General features: G+C 41.2%; 1 protein-coding gene across 1 annotated transcript in view; it reads left to right on the top strand.

Annotated features, from left to right (window-relative positions):
• Window positions 1–25,406, top strand: part of si:ch1073-358c10.1 (peptide methionine sulfoxide reductase MsrA) — a 68,031-nt gene that overhangs the window by 18,477 nt on the left and 24,148 nt on the right. The window contains 2 exon segments of the mRNA XM_041812171.1: window positions 93–212; window positions 9,361–9,465. Of these exon segments, the coding sequence (XP_041668105.1) occupies window positions 93–212; window positions 9,361–9,465 (225 nt within the window).

Genomic DNA, 25,406 nt, shown 5'->3' with positions numbered 1-25,406 from the left:
GATGCTATCATAGCACAGAAGCGCTAATGCTACGTGTGTGTGTGTGTGTGCAGGTTTGTGTGTGTTTATTTGCATGCTGTCTTTATTTGCAGGTATGGGCTGTTTCTGGGGAGTGGAGAAACTTTTCTGGAAGCTTCCAGGAGTCTTCTCCACACAGGTGGGCTACGCTGGAGGCTTCACACCAAACCCCTTTTATGAAGAGGTCTGCACAGGTAAACGCACCGTGCACCAAACACACATGCACTGCACTTTGATATATGTTACCTGATCGTGCCCGTCCCCGTGCGGAGGTGAGGCAGGTTGGCAGGACATTTCTCCGTCAGATCAGTCTGGGTTCAAGAGAGCAAAAAAAAAAAAAAGCAAAGAGAAGAAGAAAAAGATACATTTTTTTGGAGAGGGCGTTTTAAGTACAGCGCTCTCATCCTCTTGCCGCCTTCCCTTCATCTGCAGTCAACTACTCAGAATGCACCGCTCCAGATGGGCTGCCCCCCCCCCCCCTCCCGTCCCCGCCCCCCCATGACCTACTTGTAAGGATTGGGCTCTGTACTGTGCTGTACTGCGGCGTTTTTTTTTTTTTTTTTTGCAAACAGAGGTTAGTGTGTATGAAGCAGCACAAATTTGCTGATGATTTGGCAAACATGATGTTGCCGATAAAAAGCTAGAATTCGTTGCAATTTCTGTGAAAGTCTTCAAATTTTTTGGTGTATTTTTTTGGCTATATCTTTTTGTTTTCTGCATCAAATATACTAATGTAGGGCATTAATGCATAATTCCAATGAAGCCCTCTAGATCTATGTTGCACTCCTCTCCTGGGTTTTGGGAGTCGTGAGCCGTTAGTTTTTTGGCTCTTTCTCTTTTGAAAGGAGCATCATTACAGGCGGGTTTGGAGTCTAGGTGCAGACACAGCACAGGGGACATGCAGAGGAGGGAAAGTGTTTGGGTTTGGTTGGCAGACTTTCTGAGCAGAGCCCTTAAAGGGATTTTATGTTTCCTATGCGTCTCCAAGCCTCTCTTTCTGTCAGCTTCCCAGCAACACGTTGGTCAGCTATAAGAGGAGGATGGAGTTGGAGACAGATGACAGAAAATGAGAGATTGAAAGCTGCAGCCAGGGAGGGCAAAATGGCTAAAATAAACTTTTCGAGGAGAAAGAAAATTGTCGGGGAAAAAAAAGTGTGAGAAAGAATGGTTGCCTGTCCATCGGCTGAGAGAGTGCAGGCGTCGCTCCAGTGGCCATGACGGAGCAGTACACTGCGACGGCATGAGACCAAGGAGCTGTCAACACAGCCAGGGCAGGACAGACAGCTGGACGGACAGACAGACGGACGGACAGGAAGAAGGGGATGATTGAACTGTCAGCTGAGCCAGGAAAGGATGGAAGGACAGGCGGATCGGTGCATGGCCTGACAGACAGAAATGGGAGGTTGAGGTGCAGTCAAATTAGTCTTGAGACGACAGATGATGCAGACAGCTGAGAGATTGATAGAAGATGTTGTTATCAATCGGCATGTTTTAGCTTGACTAATTCACAGCATAGTCTCATTTGTGATGCACTTGGAGTCCAGAATCAGGAGCTGAAGCAGTAACCCTTTATGCAGCCCTGATTCCAGAAAAGTTGGAGCACTGTGTAAAATGTAAAAAAATAGAATGTGATGATTTTTAAAACCACATATATAATTGAAAATGGTACAGAATGTCAAACCTTGAAACTGAGAAAATTATCTATATAGATATATATACAAAGTATTCTGATCACCTTCACTTTTGTTAATTTTGCTATGTTGCAGCCTGATGCCACAGTAAAAAAAAACATTCTCATTGATCTATACTCAGTACCCCATAATGACAAAGTGATAACAGAATTTTTGATAAAAAAAATCAGAAATATCACATTGACATAAGTATTCAGACCCTTTGCAAAAAGTCTTGAAGTTCAGGTCAGGCTCACTGGTGGTAAATTAATTTGATTGAGCATGATTTGGAAAGGCACACACCTCTCTATAGAAGGCCTCACAGCTGACAATGCATATCAGAGCAAAAACCCAAGATATGAGGTCAAAGGAACTGTCCTTTCAGTGACAGGATTGTTGCAAGGCACAGATTTGGGGAAGGCTACAAAAATGTCTGCTGCACTGAAGGTTCCCAAGAGCACAGTGGCCTCCATAATTCTCAAATGGAAGAACTTGGCACAACCAGGACTCTTTCCAGAGCTGGTCGCCGGGTCAAACTGAGCAACAGGGGGAGAAGGACCTTTGTGAGAGAGGAGACCAAGTACCTGATGGTTACTCCAGAGATCCTGTGTGGGGATGGATTCCAGAAGGACAACAATCACTGCCTTCCTCCAACAATCTGGGCTTTATGGCAGAGCAGCTGACATGCATATATGCCCATTTTGAATTTATGGCATCAATACTTTCAAAAAAACAGTGGGAACTGAAGACTAGAAAAGTGATGCAATGCTAAAAGAAGACATTCAGTGCAACTTTTTGCAATAAATAAAGCTAACTGGCAACAGGTAAGTAACATGTTTTCCTCAAAAAAGAGCATTCCAGAGAGGATGAGTCTATTTTAAGTAAGGATAGGGAGAGATAAACCACCTAGTTAATACTGGGCTTGAAAATGTTGCAGCAATTTATGAAAATATGTTTCTCAATGCAACATTTCAATGACTTTGTGGATTTTTTGGTCAAACCGTTTTTCAAAAACAATGAACATTGTCAGCCTTGGTATTGAATGTTTTCTTTTGCTCCTTTAATCACGCATGGGTTTTCACAATCAACATCCATTTTTTTATTTACATTTTTACACGTTGTTTCAAGTTTTTTTGTAATGGGGTTTTTCTTTTGCTTTTTTACAGGATCAACAATCCTTATTCCTATAAGACAGAGTAGGTAAAAAGTTTGTAATGTATAACAAAGTGACTATCATGATTATTTCAGAAACGATTTTCAAAACAGCATTTTCTGCTATGCACAAGTGAAGAGGCCTTATATTGTAATACTGCTTGGAAATAAAGAAAAGTGGTTAAAAAATGGGACTGCTCAATATGCTGACTTCTCCCTTAGCTAAGGCTTTATCAATCCCACCAGAAGATGCAGCTTGAAAAGAAAATATGCATTTTAAATATTTGCTGATATGTTTGTGCACCCCATGTAAAGAGCTGTTGACCTCAAAGCATTCAGCCCAGGTTCATAGTGACTCCTTTCCTGCACGTCATTCCCCTCTCTTTTGCTCTTTCTCCAGTTTCCCTCTCTGTCCACTGTCCTATCTACGTAAAGGCATAAAGTCTGAAAAATAAATCTGAAAAACTGCTTGAGCAAGCAACCAGTGCTTCTATTTTTCCGGACAAGGACACTCCTCATAAGGTCCAGTTTTAATGCATTCGCCTGCATAGGACAATTAAACAATAAAAGATCAGGACTGCCTGTCGATTTTTGAGGTTATTTAATCCATCCTGCTGAAGTGTACTTCAGCAAAACTATCTATGTTGGCTTTATTAGAGCTGGTCTGCATCACCTTTAACCTACTTCATGTTGGAGAAGTGGGAGAATTCATGGTGAAGCCGAGGCAGTTTTTTCCCAGTTCTGAATCTGCTTTCATTGTCTGGGTCTCGTGTATAAAACAGCACAGAAAAAGTGATTAACATGTAAGCATACAAAAACACCTAAAATGCAAAATAATTCAGACTTATCAGCCAGGCATGCACACCTTTTTAGAAACTGCAGTCCACCTGGAAATGCTTGAACCCAGATCATCCTTGTGTTCCTCCATCTGCATGCTTAGATTCAGCCATAAATGGTCAATGCAAAGCAATTCATGAATGAAAATGCATTAAAATAAGCTTCAGGTGGCAACTGCAGTAAGGCCAAAATAAACTTTATGGCTCAAAAAATCAGTTGCTTTTGAATGAAATGGCACTTTGACAACATATTGTTTGAAGAAGTCACACAAACAAAAGGAAAAACAGACTTACACCAAGTTGCAGGTGCATTCTGCATCTATGCTTCCACCCTAAAGAGCCAAAACATCCACCATTTATCATTACATAAGCATCACTATTATGCTAATAAATGTCAGGGTGCCCACATCAATCATATTTTAGAATATGATTCAAGAGAAGTGATCTAAAGCATTTAAATTTTTATGATGGAAAACTCAGCTTGCACTATGGCTGATAATGATGATATTTACACTTTGCCTAATTTTACAATAAATCCGTATGTATGATGAAGACAAGACAAGTTTGGATACAGTTCAGTCATCTGCACTCCAAGTGAATGGAGGTAAGATGGCGCTTATGAAATAAAGCAGGGTTTAGATAAATGTATCTTGAAAAACAAGGGTATGGCTCATGAAGCAATTGTAAAATAAAACTGTTGGCTTTTATATTTAAGATGACAGGGATCTGTCAATAAAGATCAATAACTAGAGAATTTAACTGTGTCAGAAGCATCAGTATACAAACTTTCCCCACTGCGCGTTAATCAGAGTTTGAGCAAACTCTACAGCCAGGTTTGATGGATCAACCATCCTGTGAGCGTTTGCATACACTAGCTTTAATTCTCCTTTTTGTAGATGCACACATTGACAAATAACACGCTTTCTCTTTAACATTTATGTTGATCTTTTTGCATCATTAATGCTTCCCAACAACCCAACATTGCTGGCTCAGACCGAAGCCAGAGTGTTTAAATGTGATGAGATTTTGGGTATTGTGATGCACTGCCTTCTGTCCTGGAGTTGTCCTTGCCAACCTTGTTTAAAACACCCGAAAGTGGAGGCTCACCAGGTGATTAGGTTCAAGTAAGACTTGAGGGTTTAAGCAAGCTTTTCACCACCTCCATGCCATCTACTGGTACATCCAATTTTGTCTTTATTTAAGTAATGTTTTCAAGTCCTTTTTTTATTTTGACTTATTAAGCTGTTATGACATGAATTTTGCAGTATGAAAGCACCATCGGTGCATGACAAGAGTATATGCTCAAGCAATTCATCAATGTCCAACATATACTTGCTAAAACTGTCTTTTTGCCCCTCAGACAAAATATTTTTACCAGTTTGGTTTTTCAAGCAACTTGTTACACACAACCATTGTTATTTGTTTTTGACATATTTCAGCATCAGGGATTTTTGACATCTTAAAAATAACTGAGCACATATTATTATGCCATATGTTGATACTCTTTATGACAACAGTCACAACTCTTGGATTTTGGAGTGGTTTTATGGGAATTTGTTCCCATTCATTCTGTAGAGCCTTTATTACTCAGGCACTGATGTTGGATGAGAAGGCCTGGGTTGCAATCTTCATTCGAGTTCATCCCAAAGGTGCTTGATGGGGTTCACATCACAGCTCTGTCAGGTTCTTCCACACCAAGCTCATCAAACCATGTCAGCCTGGTATTTAACTGATCTAAATTACCATATTTCTAAAGTCCCATTGCTGTGGATCACAGTACAACCAGGGTGCACGTTTAGCAGTTTGACTTAAGAGAAGAACGAGTACCGTGCCAGGCCGTGGCAGGCACACTCTGTGCTGGTATACACATGTGCGTTTGCCTTTTGTCAAATTGCCCAACATCTTTAGCAGGATTTCATTTATCACATTTAAAACATCTTTACACGCTGGCAGTGGTGCTGCTGGTGGGTATTATGAATATACACGTATTGCACAGCTCCGTCTTCAAGCTGGTAACTAAAGCAATACTGTAGCTATTTTTTAATATCCTGCAATAAGGCCAATTCCTATTTGAGGATTGAAGAAACATTACTGAGTGTTGCATATCCTTTTACTAATTTTTTTTCCTCAAAGCATATTTTATAGTGTCTTAATTGGTGATTTCATTGATGACCATATCCCTTAAAATTCAAATCTGAAGGAAGATTACCCTCCTCAAGTAGATCAATAACTGTTCTTTTTAAACTGGGGTCATGTGTTCAAATTTGAAAAAGTTAAACAGGCACAAATCTTGTAATCGTTGTTCCAAGTTAAGCCTGATACTGAGTATCTATGTCAGGATTTCACGGCAAACTGTTACCATCCACCTGAAACTATGCCTGCTGTGGATGGAGCCAACAACTGTTTAAACAGGTGAAGTCTTCCATGTTTATTTGGCATGAGAGGATCCTCTGGGCTTCATTTAGAGGCAGAAAGTGGGTCTCTGGCCAGATGCATAAATTTGGCAGCCCTCCTTCTATTGTCCGCAGTGCACTTTCATCATGCATCACCTGTGTGAGTGTTATATTTAATGTGTGAACGCGAGAATGGCTACTGTTGACACAATCCTCTGCAGACTAAACTTCTGTATTTACAATGAACCCAGGGACATGTTTGCGATGAGGTATGTGATTATATGTTTTCTGCCGTGTGCGTGCATGAGCCTGTGTGTGAGACCTAAAGCACGCCCAAGTTTGAGAATGCCTGCAGGCAACATGTTGAAGCTTTGGGGTCCTGGCAGCTGCAGACAGTAGCAGGTGTCTGTGTGCTTTTGGCAACTTTCAACATAAGCTCCATCCTTTACTGTGCCTTCTCTCTCCTCCTCTTTCTCTAACACACACACTTTGTCTGTATCTCTCTCTGTCACTCTCTCTCTTTCTCCCATTGTGCCATGAGCAATAACAAAGCTCTGTGTGGATTCAACCTGAGTATCTTCTACCCCTGGCGCATGAACTCAATGACACATACAACACACTCACAAAGATGCTATTCATAATCCTTCTTCCCTGTCCAATTTTTTGCTCATTTTTTCTTATTTTGACAAGGTGTTCAGACATTATGGGTTTCAGTTATTTATGTTCAACAATTTAATGGTAACATGAGAAATACTGGGAAATGTGAATTGAATAGAATTTTATTTAATAGAGACGGTGCAGTTTAACACGGGTTTCATTATAGAGCATAAAGCTGATGTGCTGCATGGAGAGTTTATAGTGATGAGAGTTACACGCCCCAGCAGCTGAGATGGAGAAACTCTACAAAAAACTGTTGCCAGGATTCCTCACCACAAACACACCATCCCCACTGTGAAGCTAGGGAGTGGCAGCATCATGCTGTGGGAATTCTTCTTGGCTGCTGGCCCCAGAAGGCTTTTAAAGGTAGAGGGTAAAATGAATGCAGTAAAATCTAGAAAAGTTCTGGAGGACAATCTTATTCAGTCTGCAGGAGAACTATGGCTTGGGAAGATTTATTCTCCAGCAAGACAGTGACCCAGAGCAGAAATGGTTTAAAGACAACAAGGTGAATGCTCTGGAGTGGCCAAGTCGAAGCCCAAACCGCAATCAAATAGAAAATTTGTGGCTGGACTTGAAAGGGTTGTTCACGCTGATCCCTGTGCAAGTTGAGAGAGCTTGAGCAGTTTTGCAGAGAAGAATGGAGTAAAGTCGCAGTGTCCTGATGTGCAAGCCTGACTGAGACCTATTCACACTGACTCAGTGCTGTGATTGGAGCCAAAGTTGCATCTACTAAATACTGACATGAATGAGTGAATATTTATTCTTTTTTTTTTTTTTTACATTATATATTATTTAATTTGCATTGATTCGTAGAAATCTTTCATTTTGACAAAGTTTTTGCTTTTTTGTATTTCTTTTTGTATTGACTGTACGAGCCAATAAGTTGAGTTTTAGGCTGGACTAACAAGCCTACATCAGTCTTTTCCTTTATTCATCATCATTCCTTACACATTATTGTCTGATTTAAATTTGGAGAGAGGTCTGGCTTCAGACCACAGATCTCAGACCCCCCTCTTGCATACCACTACCGTGAGACGCTGCTTCTGTCAGAAGTTAAAGTCTGGCTTTTACACTCCTGAAAAAACGCATTGAAGAAATTGAAAACTAAGCAACATTTAAGAAATTAAACAGAATAAAAGATTACAGGTCTATTCTGGGATTAAATAATGTATAGCCCTGTTTTATAGGATATTAGGAGAATAGTTGCTTACCTTACTGTGGTAGCTGTAAGTAGCAATGCTAGCCACATATTTGAGCCAATGTAGCTACATTAGCTGTAGCTAAAGCTAACAAAGCTTAAGCAAGTCATCGTTCCCGTAACTACTTCTAAAATGGGTCAAGCTTAAACAAACAAAGCATAAGCTTCATTGGTTTTAGCCACACTAGCTGAATAGCTTTGTTCCTACATAGCTTACATAGGTAACTTAGCTTTGGCAAGCCGCTGTTCACATAACTACTTCTAAATTGGGTATAGTTGTAGCAAATGCAGCATTAGCTTTGTTAGCTTTAGCTACATTAGCTGCATTAAAGTGTTTTCATGTAGGACAAACTTTTGTCCTGTAAACAGACTGTTTTATTCTGCGCTATTAAAGGTTTTTTAATCAGCTGTTGCAGGTAATATTTTATAACTTTTGGTATCCAGACTGTTGTCCTGAGCCTTATTGGAAGTTTAATCAGAAAGTTTATTTTGAAAGTTTAAACCATAGACTGTAAAAAGAACTGGACAAATCCTGTGTGATGTCAGCTGTCTGCTTACTATAGGCGGACTCAAACAGCTCTTGAAGCCAATCCACGGCGGCTTCCATATTGAAATCACCATCTGAACCGAACTTTGGATCAATCTAACAGCCCACCCACTAAGCTCGACTTCCTGTCAGCTTGCTAGCTAGCATTCTGGTTGACAGAAACGTAGCTTCTGCCTGTCGAGCTATCTGTCAGTCAAATGAGACACACCAATCAGGCCGCAGTGTGGTTTTTCCTAAATATTATCTGAATCATCGTGGTACAAAAAAATTCACCCTCCTTACAGTGAGAGCACATGAAGACATTAGCTAATCAGACACGTTTGTTTTTTGAACCAGGCTGTAAACCAGTTTATTTCTAGTGTAAAAACCGGCTTTTCAACAGGTGTCCAGATGGGACTTCCGGTGTTCCTGCAGCCAGCCTCAAGTGGACACTCGACGTATTGCAATTTTCTGCTTTTCAGCATTGGCTTCATTTTTCAGAACCGGAGGTTGCCGCTTGTTTTAAGAGTATATTTTTGGTTCTGACAGAGGTGGCATCACATGATAGTAGTCTTTCTTAGAAGTTTGTTCATTTATACATCCTCAAACTTTAAATTGTATATTTTTTGGTCTGAACTACATTTAAATATCATTATTAATATCAGCTAAAATTATTTTATTTCAGCTTAACAGATATGGGCAAAAATCTAATATCATGCATCCCCAAAAAAGAGAATAAATGCATAATGACAAAAAGGAATACATACATTCTATAAACCAGTACCAATGGGAACTTGGCCTTTGTTAGAAAGGATTTTAGATCTGTAGTGAGCAATAATTCAAGCAGAAGCTAAAATGTCATCCACCTGAATCTTTTATTGATTCAACTTTGTGTTTCTTTTTCAAGGTCTGACTGGTCACACCGAGGTGGTGAGGGTGGTCTACTCCCCAAATGACATCAGCTTCGAGGAGCTGCTCAAAGCCTTCTGGGAGAATCACGATCCTACACAAGGTAGCAACACACAAACCCACACTCAAACCCAAAAAGTTGCCCTCAAATGAGACCCTTCCCGAGGGGCACAGGGTGTATTAGAGCAGAAGGATGTTGCCCAGACGTGTGCGTTGTGATGTTGGGGGTTAGGTAGGTCTCATGGGTGTAAGTCAACGCCAGACAGTGTTAATGTGTCTGAGATCCAGCCATCCATGGAGAAACACACCAGTGTGGTGCACGTTCAAGCCCTGAAACTTTCTGTTTGAGCATGTGCATGGCACGTTCTTCATCCAATGTCAACCAGGCTTTTGTCATTCACTTCACATATGAGCTTTTGACTGATGCAACAGTGATCATTTCTGGGTTGAGAGGGGATTTTCTTTCACTTTCACTTGGAAAACAGCACGTCGAAGGGGTGTTTAATCACCAGGAAAACTTTGCTGTAAAGGTTTACCATGGAATGATTCAACAAGGATATATAGCAGTTACATTTATGCCACATATGTTCAACTTCCTACCATCTGACTCCTCTTCCCTCACCTTTCCTCTTTAATGACACATGTCTCTTCCCCAACCGCTTCCCCTTCACGCCAAGCGGCGACAGGAACCCCATCCCCCCATAACTCATCACTCCATCTCTCCCAGTCCTTTTTTGCTCTCTTGTTCTGTGCTCACTGGAGGAGGTGATGTAAGAACATTAATGCACCGGGAGGGCACAGGGAGGATGTGTGTGAGGGAGAGAGGACAGGAAAAGAGGTACTCTGCTCACTCATATTGAATGTAGGGAGAGGGAGATGACAAGTTGGGAAGACATGGATCAAAGATTCATGGGCTTGGACATTAGTCTTAAAACAGGCGCAACCACACTTACTCAGTGATATCAACTGCGTCATCTCTTCTGCCTTTGTCATGCATGTACAGTTTGACCAAAATTAAATATTAAGTCACTTTTGCACCAACTAAAGCATACCTTCATGTAGGTATATGTTTCAGACTTCCTCTGCACCGAGGTTCATCCAAGAACCATCAGATGCGATTCTTCTCCTGTTCTCCGTAGCCGAGGGCAGAGACACGTCTCACTACGGGCAAAGGCACAAACAGAGTCAAGCCGACACGCCATGGGGCAAAGGCACTGAGGCCAAAGGAGTAGTCATGCATTTCCCCTGACTCACCGCCGCCTTGTCTCATCTCATGTTTTATTAATAGCATGCAGCTCATTGACTATGCACTCCGCTACTTGTGTTTTTATATATATATATATATATATTTATTTATTTATTTTGTCACAGTTAAGACCAGGCCAAGAATGAACTCATATATACATTTTCCTTTGACTTTCATGTGAAATCCTTACGTTTCTCCTCACCAATCCTCAGTTCACATGTAGCAGAAACTCCTCTGATTTGACAAATGTGGCGTGGAGTGGTGGAAAGGGGCCCGTCGGCTGTGCCTTCACGCATGCTTAAACTCCAATTTATTCTGTCCACCTTAGAGCCGGGCTTAAAAGAGAATGAAGAAATTAAGGAAGTTTGCTCTTTTCCCTTTCAACTGTGCAGAGTCACCAGAGATCATCATTTATGGAGACGAGCCCAGGAGCATTAGGAATTCTGTTTCCTTCTGACACTATCAACACTGAGCATGTCTTGGTTTATATATGTATACATATATATATATGCTCTCTGTGTCGGAGTGCATGTGGAGCTATCATGTACAGATGCATATTCAGTTTCATGCAATGCTTCCTTTTAATATGTGGGTGTGTGTCTCTGAGTGTGCATGCTCATGTGTGTGTGTTTTGAGATCTGTGCCTCTCTGCTTTGCCTCAGTTCAAAAGGGTTTAGTCCCGACAACGTGATGTCGGGCTGCGTCAGCTCCACCAATCCCAGCCTGGATAGCAACATTAGCAGCCAATCAGAAACTCCCAGCAGCCTTTGCTGTGTGCCCTCTTTCCATATTCAGCAACGCTAGTCTCAATCTGCTGGCTTCCCTGGGATGTTGCATAAAGACCCCCCATTCAACACGCTCCCAAATTATAAGTTTCTTATATCTGTGTTGAAGTAACTCTTCGGTAACATACCTCCACATACGTGCGTATGGAAACACTTGGGCTCAGATGAACTCTCAGCAGCCAGAATGACATGTGCATGTCAGAGGGCAACAGCAGCGCTGCCTCAACTTCAGGGCATTAAACCACGATTTGCTGTATCTAGAATGATCGTTGTTGATTTGCAAACACATTTTGCTGTTCTTTCACACTCTGCAGATCAATTGCGCACACATTTCCATACACAGGCATACTGTTCACTTCACATTATGCACAAGTGCTCATCATGCCTACTCATAGCCTGCTTTACTCCATTTATGCATGCATGCGGATGAGCAGAGCACACACAAATGTATCGTGCATGGAGAAGTGTGGACAGCTGCACCAATGGCATGGCAGTTCCTTTATTGGTTACTTCCTTGTTGCAGAAAAGAGGCCTTCCCTATATGCCCCATCTTCTTATCTACCTGAAGCATCTGTTTTGCCACTTTTACAGTGTCTCACTCTTGTTTTGCTCCCTTTTTTGCCCCGTTTGCTCCAAAACCAACCTGATATGAAAGGTCACCTCAGCCCTTCTCCCTTTTTTGTGATCTCTCATGTCTTCTCTTCACCCCCCCCCCCACGACTTCTGCAACTTCTATTTAACCCCACCTCGACTGCCTAACCTGCTCACGCTCTACACCCCTGTCCTCCTCGCAGCAAGTGCAGCAGCAGGGCAAGCGAGCAAACGGCCCTGGAGCCCGTCAGCAGATCCGCAGAGCAGCACAGTGAGTCGACCGCTCCCTGAGGCCATCCGCTCATCGCACAAACACACTCGCATCCACTCACTCCACTTTTATCTCTTAGTCACTCTCTCCTCCCTGCCCCCCATTCCCCTTCCTCCCATCTCTTCCTTGTCTTCCCTTCCTCCTCCTTCCCCCACCCTCCGCCGCCCTTCATCTTAACAACCAAGGCTTTTTCCCCTCCTCTTTGTTTCTTCCATCTCTTTTCCTCTCCCCCTTCCCTTGGTTCCTCCATCCTCTCTTCTTTTGAGGCCATGCAGTTTTCACAGTGTGGGCTGCTGATGCTGTGTCAGGGAACAGGCATTATATGCACACACAAATACACACATACACAAACGCATGAAATGTAACTCCATTCTTCTCAGCAAAACTGCTCAAGCTCTCTCAGGTTGCACAGGGATCGGGCGTGAACAGCCCTTTTCAAGTCCAGACACAAATTCTCTCTTTGATTGAATTCTGGGCTTTGACTCTGCCACTCCAGAACATTCACCTTGTTGTCTTAAAACCATTTATTGTGTAGCTTTCACTTCGGGTCATTATCTTACTGGAGAATAAATCCTCCCCTAAGCTGTAGTTCTCCTGCAGACTGAATAGGATTTCCCTTTAGGATTTTACTATATTTTGCTACATTCATTTTGCCCTCTTTACAAGACTTCCAGGGCTTGCTGCTGAGAGGCATCCCCATAGCATGATGCTTCCATGACTGTTCTTCACAGTGGGGAAGTGAGTGTGTTTGTGGTGATGTGCAGTATTTGGTGTCTGATGGCCAAACAGACCTATTTTGGTTATAGGTGTCATAGGTGTCTTGGTGGCCTCCCTCACTAGTCTCCTTCTTGCATGGTCACTCAGTTTGTGAGGACAGCCTGATCTAGGCAGATTTACACATGTGCCATATTCCTTCAATTTCTTAATGATGGATTTAACTAAACTCTGGGGGATGTTCACTGCCTTTGAAGTTTTTTTTGTATCTATCCCCTGACTTATACTTTCCAATAACGTTTTCTCTGAATTGCTTTGTGTGTTCTATTGTCTTCGGGGTGTAATGGTAGCCAGGAATACTAATTGACCAGTGATTTGGGCTTCCAGACACAGGTGGCTTTACTACAATTACTTGAGACACATTCACTGCACTCAGGTGACTTATTTTATCTTACATATTTTCATTTAATTGACATTACTTTGTAGAAATCAGTTTCCCTTTGACATTAAAGAGGGTTTTATCATATTTTCTAGTCAAAAAACAAATTATATCGACCATGATTAATTTATAAAATCATGAAAGGGTAAAACATCCAAGGGGTGAATACTTCTTTTTGGTACTGTAAATTCAAAAAGTAACCAGCTTCCACTTGTCTTTTTTACAAGCTCAAATCAAAATGCGAAAGCATAACCATCAGTGCACCTTGCCTGAAAATCTACATTTCCTAAGAATATTGTCAGAAACTGCTGAGGCAGGTCAGCATTATGTATGATTTTTAGTGTTTTATGAAACTCTACCCAGAATGGATCTTAACACTGTGCACCCCCTGAGAATTTGCCACTGGTTGGCTTCCTGATATTCATGCTGTTGTCAGCACATACTGTAGCATCTTTTCCTTATGATTATCAGAATTTTGATAATTCAGTATTTTTACACACAGTATCTGTTATTTTAACCTATGCATGTATCTGATTCATAAGATAAGTGCATAGGTGAAGGATGAGTCAATCAAAAATTGCATGCAACTCCTGCGCACTGTCTAAATCAGGCAAAACAAGAAGAAGAAAAACAAGAAATTACCCATTCTTGAGTGAATAGGACTTGTATTTTGTTGCTGTAGTATCAAAGCAGGTCTTTATATTGTGCTTGATTTTGATTTGATTTACATATCAAAGTTTAAAAACAGATATCATGACAACCTTACTCTTTGTGCAAGATATTTCTTCTGCTTTGTTGTGACAAAAAAACAAAATGACAACATTTCCACCCAAATTCACACCACATTTAATTTCTGTCTTATTATATGTAGTCTAAAAACTGCTTATCACACAAACTCACATGCATAAATAAACATCAGGTCAGATCACAAACCAGACTAGAATCAATCCATCTTCCACCTGCCAAGTCATGCTGGTAGCAGTTAGTTTCTTCAATTAAATTGAGCATGAATATTCCTTTTATATAATACAGCCACTCCAGCTGGCTGCGACACACGTCAATTCCCTGTTGGGGTACCCCCAGGTCCCTTCCTGTGTCACCACATCCCTCAATTTAAGGATGCGAAAGCCAAGCCCTACGGGAGGTGGCCTTGACCTCTGATCTTTGACCTCTGCAACCCCCCGCACCTCTAACCCCACCCCCTCCCTGTGTGCCGGTTGGCTGAGTAAGGCTTGCTCATTACCAGGTGTCACTTATTACACCCTTACACACTGACGGACCTAATTTATGGAGATTGCGGCACGTGTGAGACGTTGTGGGGGTTGAGTTATATGTGACAGATTACGGAGACGGTATATATTATAGAATTTAAAAGTCTTATTTTAAGCGTCTGTTTGCTCTCTTTAGACACAGCTCAGCATGTTTTACGCTCTTTTGTTTTCTTTTTCACCTTGCATGGAAATACATAAACATCCACAGATAAGAACGTGATGGGAGTAGAGTTGGAGATGTAAACATTTTTAAGTAAAGGAGCTTAGAAAAGAAAAGTCCACAAAAAAAAAGTTACGCCCTCAAAAATAGAACAATAACAGATCCAATCTTTAGCTTTGAGTCTTGATTTGAGGCAGAGATCACAGTATTGGTGTTTCCCATCAAATATATGTAATTTGATGGAAAGAAAGGATGGATTATTATTAGATTTTGGCATCTGCAGATAGGAAAATTTCTTCCAATATTTACAACTGATATTTTGGCCAAGATAGAAAAAGACAAATAACTTACACCACGTTTTTCCAGACCCAATACAAGAACTTATTTTAGGGTTCTCGGCACTCATGAGAACTTAACAATACCATAGTTATTCATAAAATTATTTTAAAGTTTTTTTCATTTTCATCAGATGCTCTCCATCCCTCCCCTTGGCAATTTATCAGTGCATAGTTTTCATTCTCCTCTACTTTTGACAACCTCATTTATGTTAAAATATCACCAAACTGCAGATATGGCACCAACATTGACTAAACAACTCTCACATAATAAGAGACTAACATGCTGTAAAATAATTCTGAGAGTGCACCATGCAATCTGTATGTGTACTGTGCTAAAGCCATTGACCTCCCTCCCTTCCCAGTCCCCATTTTAGCCTACACTCACAATGCTCAATCCATCCAGGCCTGAGCATGGATACACGCACCAACGTCATCACACAGACCATCCACTGATGATGGATTTGTAAGTCTAGATGGCCCACCATAAGTATACTTTAAGTATTGTTGTTTAAGGCAGTGGTTTTCAAACTTTTTTCCCAAGGCACACCTTAGATCAATTGAGTATATAGTGTTAATTCAGGCAGGCCACAGAGTCAGGCGCTGCCATATAACTGAGATGAGCTGATCTGATGTAAGCCCTCATCAGCTGAAGTCAAGCGGATCATTTCTTGGCATGCTATTTGCTTATTGCACTCATGCTTCCGTGTTTAAACTGCTCTAGCCTGGCTACGCTTTGCTGCAAGCTGCTTTTTACCACCCTCCTCCACCCCAGCTCCTCCTTTATTCACACATCATGTGTTTCTTGACAAAGTGGACCTGACTGAACTTGAGTTAATGTATAGTTGTAATAATTACGTATGGTTGTACATATTCCCATGGCACACCAAGACTTGGCCTAAGGCCCGCCAGTGTGCCTTGCCACACCATTTGAGAACCATTGGTTTAAGGCTGTAAAATAGCAACCCATTTATACGATATCATTTCCTTAACACGGTTTCTTTCACCTGACCTGGGATCAGTGTATTAACACAGAGTCCAGTGAGGAGAGAGAGTAAGAGGTTTATTGCTGCAATTTATCCCTCAGCAGAGCACCTAATCTGGAGCCTAATAAGCCCATAGAGCAAAAATGTGTACTGGGGATATTTTTATTTGTAAACATTGCAAATCAGTATTTTCTAAAATTATCCCTCTTTTCCCAAAAGGTCTTGCGTATACGTCAGGTCCACTTCACCTTACATCACATTCCTGCATTGGTGCTCCTTCATTTGCTTTCGGGCAGTGCTTTGGCCTACCTCATCCTTCCGTGCCGTGGCCAGAGAAGTGTGCCGTGCTCAAGCGCGGAATAATGTTTTCACACTGGTCAAAAGTACTGGACCCAGGCTCAGTACAGATTGCCTGTGAGTGCGTCCTGAGTACAGTATCTGCAGTGTGGAGAAGGTTGTCCACACAGGATCTCTGGAGCTCAGTCAGAGGGACCATCAGGTTCTTGGTCTCCTCTTTTACTACAGATTTTTTCCCCGATTGCTCAGTTTGGCCTGTCGATGAGCTCTTGGAAGAGTCTTAGTTTTGAAAAACTTTTTCCATTTAAGAGTTATGGAGGCCATTGTGTTCTTGGGAACTTTCAGTGCAGCAGAATTTTTTTGTAGCCTTCCCTAGACCTTTGCCTTACAGCAATCCTGTCTCTGAGCTCTGCAGGCAGTTCTTTTAACCTCATGGCTTGGTTTTTGATACAGGTTTTCTGATATAGACTACATTGTCAGCTGTGAGGTCCTCTGTAGAGAGCTGTGTGCCTTTCCAAATCATGTCCAAACAATTTATTTTACCACAGGTGGACTCCGATAAAGGTGAAGAAACATTGCACATGAGAGAAATTTGCTGGGTTTTTGCAAAGGTCCTGCATACTTATGTCAATATGATATTTCAGTTTTTTGTTTTTTGTTTTAATTAATCTGCAAAATTTTTGTAAAATTCTGTTTTCACTTTGTCATGATGGGGTACTGAGCAGAGGTTGCGCCGGACTTTTTGTTGTCCGTCATTTTGATAGAAAGGGTTGTAAAAATTCAGTCATACAATTTTTACGATCCGTCATTTTAATTTTCTCTGTAACAACTGTAAAATAATATAATTCAATGACTTTATTAGTAACGTTTAATTAATGAAGCCCCCTTTCCCAACTTATATTTAAAGAACAATCTTTGAGGTAACGCATTTTTAAATGGCACTAAGAGAAAGATGAACACAGCAGCACAGCGTTTACTCCTCGTCATTTTTACCCAGTGACATGGAGCAACAATCCCTGTCTTCAAGCAAGCAACTATGAACTGCACCCCTTTAGATATCACATACAGTTTTAAGGATATTTTTAATGACAAGATGTTGTAGTTTGACAACCATAGCTAATAACAAGTTGTTTAAAGGCTGCAGTATGGAGCTGTGCTCATTTTTGTCTGCTTCACAGGAGTCGTAATCCGAAAAAACGTCAAGCTCTCGGAGCTTGCACACTGAGTCAGGTGTGTTTGTGTTTGCCCTCACTGCAAAATTCGTAGAATGTGGCAAGTTGTTTCATACTGCAGGCCTGTGTCTCTGTTGCTTCTGTAAAATCCAGCTGGATCCATCCTGACAGAGAGATTCATACAGTAGACGCTCATGCATCATAGTGCTGAGACAAGTTGGAGAGATGGAGAACAACATTTTAGTTTTGTCTCTGTTATGACCTGTGAGTAGTTTACAGACATATGTCTTTATCTGTTATATTTCTATGGTTGCTATCCACATAAACTTTGGTGTTTAAAGTGAGGTTTTGGTGTGAGAGAGGGGGAGAGATGGAGAGTGGTTTGGCGGGGGTGAGTGAGCAAGAGAGAATAAAGCAACAGGCACTTATCTGAATCATCAATCACCCATCTCTCTGTGAAATTTCTATGGTTGATATCCACATAATAAATGAGCAAGCTTTGGTGTTTAAAGTTAGGTTTTGGTGTGAGAGAGAGAGGGGAGGGCAGTGGTGAGCAAGCGAGGTGGAAGCAGCGAGAACCGTTTTGAATCATCACCCATTTTAATGACTTGGACTGATATGAAATTTCGCAGAAAATCGAACCTGTTCTGAAAAAACGGAACAACAAAAAAACACAATTTCGGCATCAGTGTGCAGACATGATCGGAACAACATGAAACAGATTCATTATGCAAAGGCCTTAACACTCTGCATGACAACCTGTATCCCTCTGTGACGTACTGAGATACCTGCACTAGCCTCTCAGTGCGCTGTCAGCACGGAGACCAACACGCTTTCACTAATTTACACTGTCGGGGTCAGTGAGGGGGCCCACTGGCTACAAGGTATTTTAATAGATTAAATAACCTCCTTGATAGTCCATGTGTGCAAAATGGAAAAGATCTATCTGTCTCTGTGTGTGCGCTGAAATGCAGGCTCATCCTCATCATTCCAGTCCGTCAAAATGACGGACAGCCTTCAAAATTATCCGTCATCCTTCAAAAAATCCATCAATGATGGAGAATATTCGGTTAACGTGACCTCTGGTACTAAGTGTAGATTGATGAGAATAAAAATGAATAAAAATTTTTTGACTGTAGCATTAGGCTGCAACACAAAAAAATAGAAAAAAAGTTACTTTCTAAATGCATAGTATTTGCATCATTTTCTGAGGGTATTTCATAGTCAAGCACTATCATATCAAATTACAGATTTAAATGTGGGGAAATTTAACTACTGGCGCCACTATTTGAATGCATCGGTAGAACAAGCTCTTCTTCGCAGCTAAAAATAAACATGAAAAGGGCCAGAATCTCAGTGCTCTGACAACATGCCCAGAACCATGAAGTGATCATGTTAGAGAGCACTGCTTGTGTAGCGAAAATAAATCAGGAGATAAAGCTGATTTTTTTAAAAGACACTGATAGTTACTGCAGTAATCTACATGATGTGCCTGTATACCTTACAGTCATACACGCACACACGTGCACACTGCTGTTGCCAAGGCACACACAGTTCTGCTGTTGGTTTAAGGTTGCCTCCGTATGTGTACTGTCACCATCTGACAGCCAGCAGAGCATTGCTTGGCAGTTTTTTGCTTTGTATGTTTGCATATGTCACACATTCCCTCCCCTTAGTATATATAATCTGTGTGTGTTTGCACGTGCAGGGAGAATGTATGTGAGTCCGCTGGGGATGCTCTCACCATCCCAGCTCCGTACTCTGCCTCTGTCTCCAGCGCATCAGGAGCGGCTTACATAAGAACAGGGCAAAAATAGCAGCTGAGAGGGGAGAGGAGGAGAGGGCTCTGCTGGCACGCACACAGTCGTAACGGGACCGCGGGGCACAGCACAATCCGGAGTACTATCACGCACACGCATACACATACTGAGGAAAGACTGCAGTTATCAGCCATTATATTGCTTTTAAATATGTGGTGCAATTTTTTGACAGAACAGTAGAAATAACGACTGCTGGTCGGACTCCATTAGCACAGAAACACCAAATAATCCCAGACGGGGAAGGGGAACAAGTGTTATATTGTGTGACATTCCTGAGAAGGAATAGAGAAATAAAAGAAGCTAAATTAGATTGTTCATAAGTGCTTAGTCTAATTGGTACGAGATGCCAAACGCAATCATTTAAAATTCACTTTCTTTCCCCCTCTATGCACGGAAGGATGCAAAAATCACCAATTATGCAGAAACATTTCTTAATTGCGGACACTGACAAAAGCTTGACTGCTGAAAATGTTTACTCTTTCTGCTCTGTAATTAAATGCTTTTGTTTTGGGGCCTCATTTGCAATCTTTTTGTATTTTACATCTATTTTAAACTCTTAACGCCCCCCTGAAATCCAGAGGAAGGAGGCTGAGAGTTAGGAGGTGATGAGTGAGAGAGGTGAGGCTAATCTCAGCTTTTACAGTTGTTAGCACATGAAAGTTTGTTGTGCAGAAAAGATGCAAGGGTGAACAAGCTGGGGTCAGAGTACAGATTACAGTGAGGACGTGTCTAAAGCTGGAATGCTCTGTCTCTTTTTTTCTTTTAATTCTCCTCTCTTGGTTTTGTTTTTTCAGCAGCCAACGTTTTATTCAAATCATCCCCACACTTAAACTGTCAAAAGATTCTATACTTTCATACTTTACATGTTTTCAAACATTACAGCCAAAAGGACAAATGTGTTGTAATAAATTAATCAGAATTTGCTGGCAAAGTCCTAGTCACTTTAAACTTACACAAATGCACTGCTTTCATTTTGTTACCATATGTTGCTGACATATTGTGCAATCCAGACAGTGTGCAGGATCTTAGTAACAATTTTTGATCACTGAAAGCAGCGGCATAGCCAGACTGTTTTTGGCTGGAGTGGCCTGGCTGTAGCAGTGACTCATGCAGGGGTGGCCTGAAGTATGAATAACATTTATTTACCCTGTCTGAGTCCACTTAACAACCAGGCATCTAACTAAACAACTAGCACAAAACATCCTGTACTTGTTTTATTGCAATGTATATACAGTGCCATGAAAAAGTATTTCCCCCCTTCCTGATAACCTGAGTGAATAAAGTTTTTAAATGATGATTTCATTAATTAAAGGAAAAAAAGTCCTTCCCTACAGTTACAAGAAAATCCTGGAGGAAACCCTGCACATCAATATTGTGCATCACCAGAATGTACCTTTAACTGTCGGCTTGAGGAAAAAAGACGCCTGCGAGACGCATGCAATCATATCCTCCTGCACTGGGAGTAACAGGCTCTCATATCCCATTCTTTCGTAGCTTCAGGACAGTTTTCTTTTTCAGCTGCTCAGATAAATGCTGAAAGTGCTCCAAAACTTTGAGCAATTCCTGTTTGTTAAAAGTATCAATCCAAAGTAGAAATTTGTGGTGGAATCAGCAGAATTAAAGTTAATTAGTGAACTTTATGAACTAAAGACGGAAAATATGATACGTTCAGGTAACCTCAGTAAATTAGACGACTGTATACTATATGTTATGATGTGTTCAAATGTCACATAGAAATGGGACAATTTAGTATTTTGTAGAAAAACCTTCATAAGTACAGTTGTGAATATCAGAAGAATGTGTTTATATTTTAGGGATATAAAATAGATGTGACAGACTGAATCATAGCTTTTCAACTCAAGCACTACTCAGCTAAGACTACTCGAGTGTAAATATTTGTCTCCATTTTCTTTTTCCACCAAACTATAAAAAGTATCAATAGTGGTATCGATAAGGACTTGGATCAATAAGGAGTATTGATAAGGGTATCAATATCAATAAAAAATAATGATCCCCATCCCTAGCGATAACTGGCAAGGGTGTTTCAAGTCACTGTGGTGGAATTTTGGCCCACTTTTCTTCACTGAATTGTTTTATTTCAGCCACATTGGAGGAATTTCCAGCATGAGCTGCCTTTTTATGGTCAAGCCACAGCATCTCAATCAGATTAAAGTCCAAACTTTGACTAGGCCATTCCAAAACCTTCTCTTTTTTAAGCTACTCAGAGGTAGACTTTCTGGTATGTTTTGGATCATTGTACTGCTGCATAACCAAAGTGTGCTGGAGCTTAAGGTCACAAACTGATGGCCATAAATTCTTCTTCAGGATTTGCTGGTAGACAGCAGAATTCATGATTTCATCAGTTACGGCAAGTCGTCCAGGTCCTGAAGCAGCAAAGCAGCCCCAGACCAGGGCTTTTCCAGTACATTGAGCAGCTTGGCTCTGCTTGGTCTGACCGGGCTACCCGTTTCAGGGCCCGTCTAGAGCTGATGACGTGTCGCGTTTTTGAGTCAATGACATGGAATAGCTGCACTTCAGTAAGCATTGTTTCAAGGGATGCACGATATTATCAGCCTGATAACGGTATCAGCAGATTTAAAATTTTCTGCCAGTAATTACGTCTGCTATTTTGGGTGTAAATACTGAAATTTTTGTACTGTAAATTTGGCCATATACAAAGAAATTTGTGTAGTTTTAGGCTGGACAAACAGAGCTATGTCAGTTGAGATCTTTTTATTTATTTACCCTCATTCTTTAACCTTCAAGTGTGTTTCTTTGTTCATCCCCAAACCTTAAAGTGTGTTCAAAGGGCTGAATTTTTAGGTCTGAAATACATATTTAGATATTGGGATAGATATTAGTATTGGCTAAAATAAATCTGCAAAAATCGACATATTGGATATTGGCAAAAATTCAGTATCCCTAATGGTTTCATTACTCACATCACCAAATCCAATGGTTTCGATAATATGAAGAAGCACCCGTTTTCTTTATGTCAAAGTTTCTTCTTCTACTGGTAAGGTATTTCAAAGTTTGCTGCAGTGTTTGCTATTTAAACACATCTGTCAGACACCCCTGAATGATGATGAACCACTTTGACGTCGTAGTACACTTGGAGGAAAGGTGGGTGCGTTTGGGCCCTGCTCCAGAGCAGGACCATTCTGGGCACTGTGCAGTGTACCCCAGCATGGCCAAACTGGTAATGAAAAAGTATATCAGCACCACTTGGTTTGCATCAGTGCGGCAAAAAAAATCACAGTGAGAAACCCTCACGTCACATTACCACCACCATGTTTGACTGTCGGTGTGATGTTCTTTTTATGAAATGCTGTGTTAGTTTTATACACATGTTCTACAGAGATCTTGTCAGTCCACAGAATAATTTCCCAAAGTTCTTTGTCTCTTCAAGATGTTTTTTGGCAAATATGAGACAAGCCTTTGTGTTCTTTTGGTCAGCATTGGTTTTTACCTCAGAAATCTCCCTCAAATGAGGCCTACAACTGTTTAGAAGTTTTTCTGGGTTCTTTAATGACCTCCTGGATGAGTTATTTTTGTAGGCTGACCACCCCTGGGAAGGTTGGGCACTGTTTGCATTTTTCCCCGTTTGTGGATAATTGTTCTCACAATGGTTCGCTGGAGTTCCAAAGCCTTAGAGATGGCTTTGAGGCCGCTTCCGTACTGATAGATGTCAGTGACTTTGTTTCTCATCTGTTCTTGAATTTCTTTTGTATTAAAACAGGTCAATATCATTGTTTCAGTACTTGAGAAGGCCACTGAAGTATATTTCCTGACCTTTTTTCATTGCATGTAAGTGCATGAAGAGAATGCTTTAGAGACATCCACTTGTACATCCCTTCTGTCTATTTACTGATTGAGGTGCCACATCTCGTGTTAAAAAAATGAAGCATTGTATGGTTGCAATACATTACCTTGTCACAGATGCAGCTTGTCTGCTGTGATCATGGACTATATATAAAGTGAAATATTAAAAAAGGTGAGTCGTATTATCTTCAGACAACGTACTACTAAGAGCAGAACACAAAAAAATCAGTGTACAGAATGAAGCAGTGCGGGATGGCCACCCCATTGAATATAATTAAATCTTTTCCAGTATTATGTTCTGGTTTTATGACAATCCTACTTCATTCTGTTTTATTTCTTTTTGGGCTATAACTCAAACCAAAGTCTGGACATTCTTTGTACATCTCCACCCATCCATTTAACATGCTTCGACCACTTCCATGGCATCCATGGCCTGAAGGAACAAGAAATAGAAGTAGGTAAAAAGGAAAATTATTAAGAGGGGAATAAGGAGGCATTCAATGACAGAAGGTGAATGAGCATTATTTGCAAAAGGAAGAAATGAAGGTGAAGTCAGAGGCAGCAGAAGTAGAAAGCTTTTATCCCCGACAGCCAGCAGGGACAAGCTGAGTGGTGCCATTTTTTGTGTGCGAGGATAAACACTGGAAGAGATTTAACAGACTTGCAGGAAATCTCAGCGGGTTTAAACACAACAAGCCAAAAAAAGTGAATGCATGTATGTTTGTGTGTGCAGGTTTGTGCATGGAGAGGCTCCCTCTGAGACTCCAGCTACTCCACCACACCTCCCACTTTGTCTGATTTTGCTTCCATTTGTGTTGAAGGGGCACCGCAGAAATTATCTGATTTAAGAGGGGGAGCAATTAATTAATATTTTTGGCTCTGTGGGCGTAGGTCAGTGACCCTAAAAGGCAGCGTGTCTATGTGTGAGTGCACGTGTGAGACCCGTAGCCCATCCCCTTTCTGTCCACCCCCCATTACCCTGTGCTTTCAGAGGCAAGGCTCTCATGCATAATGCAGAGAGAACGGGGAGGCTCTCATTAATAATTACTGCCGCCTTTGATGGATGGAGAAAATAACGAAGGGGGCTGTTAAAAATGGAGAGAGCAAGAGAGAGACGACGGAGGCGGGAGGGAATCTAAGTTTTTTTTTTTCTTCTTTTGGGTGGTATTTGTTGCTGTTGTAGTTCTTTGAGGACCAAAAGCTGTTGGGATGGATTTGGACTTAGTATAGTCAAAAGCAGCGCTGATGTTTTGGATGGGGTTCATATTTTGATAAGGGAGTAACTCCTCTTCAGATGCTGAAAGGATCTCTGAAGATGTGATGAATCCTAATTGTCTTTGTGTTGGAAGCTGTTCCGCCACTCCAGGGTTTTCTCTTGACTTTCCTCTAATATGCTATATCACCAAGCAGTCCTTTTTCATAAAAAAAGCTTTTGTCTGCTTCAATTAATATATGAGATATTAAATGACTACCTTTCCCTGTTGCTTTTATCAAATTAAAGCAGCCCAGGCAGTAGCTCCATGATGTATGATGCTGGGTTTTATATGTATTTTTCACCCATGTATGATAATGCACATGTATACCTAAGATTAGTGGCCTATGTGTTTTTGTATGTGTGCTTTTGGGATGGTCAGAACCTCAGGGGTCAGCAGGGAAGGTCACAGGGAGCAGCAAAGCTACAAGACCCCTTCCAGTCAGCCAATCAGGCTAAAGGCTCCGCAGGGCAGCCAATGGCAGAGCGACTCAGTGGCCTTTGATGAAGGGGGCCACCATTAACCTCGTCACTGAACAACAGTGCTGCGGGCAAGATGGCCTCCATCCAACACTGCAGAGATGTGGAGAAAGAGGGCGAAGGTAGAGATGGGTGCAGAGGCAGAGGCAAATGAAATTGAGACATGAATTTAAAATATAGAATAGATGAGATGAAGTTAGTGGCTTTGGAAATCATGAATGTTTTAGCTGGGTAAGATTAGGACAGTCATACAGTTCTCCTGCAGTTTTGACAATGCTGCCTTTCAAAGGTAAAACAGTCAACACTTTGGTTCACGATAAAGTCTTGAAGAATTATCTTCAACTCTCACCATTTAGCACAAGCTCAACATAGACTTTCCCCTTTGTAAATGCACTATATGGAC

The sequence above is a fragment of the Cheilinus undulatus genome, linkage group 18 (assembly GCF_018320785.1).
Source record: "Cheilinus undulatus linkage group 18, ASM1832078v1, whole genome shotgun sequence".
Taxonomy (NCBI): Eukaryota; Metazoa; Chordata; class Actinopteri; order Labriformes; family Labridae; genus Cheilinus; species Cheilinus undulatus.
This window is presented reverse-complemented; position numbering and strand designations above follow the sequence as displayed.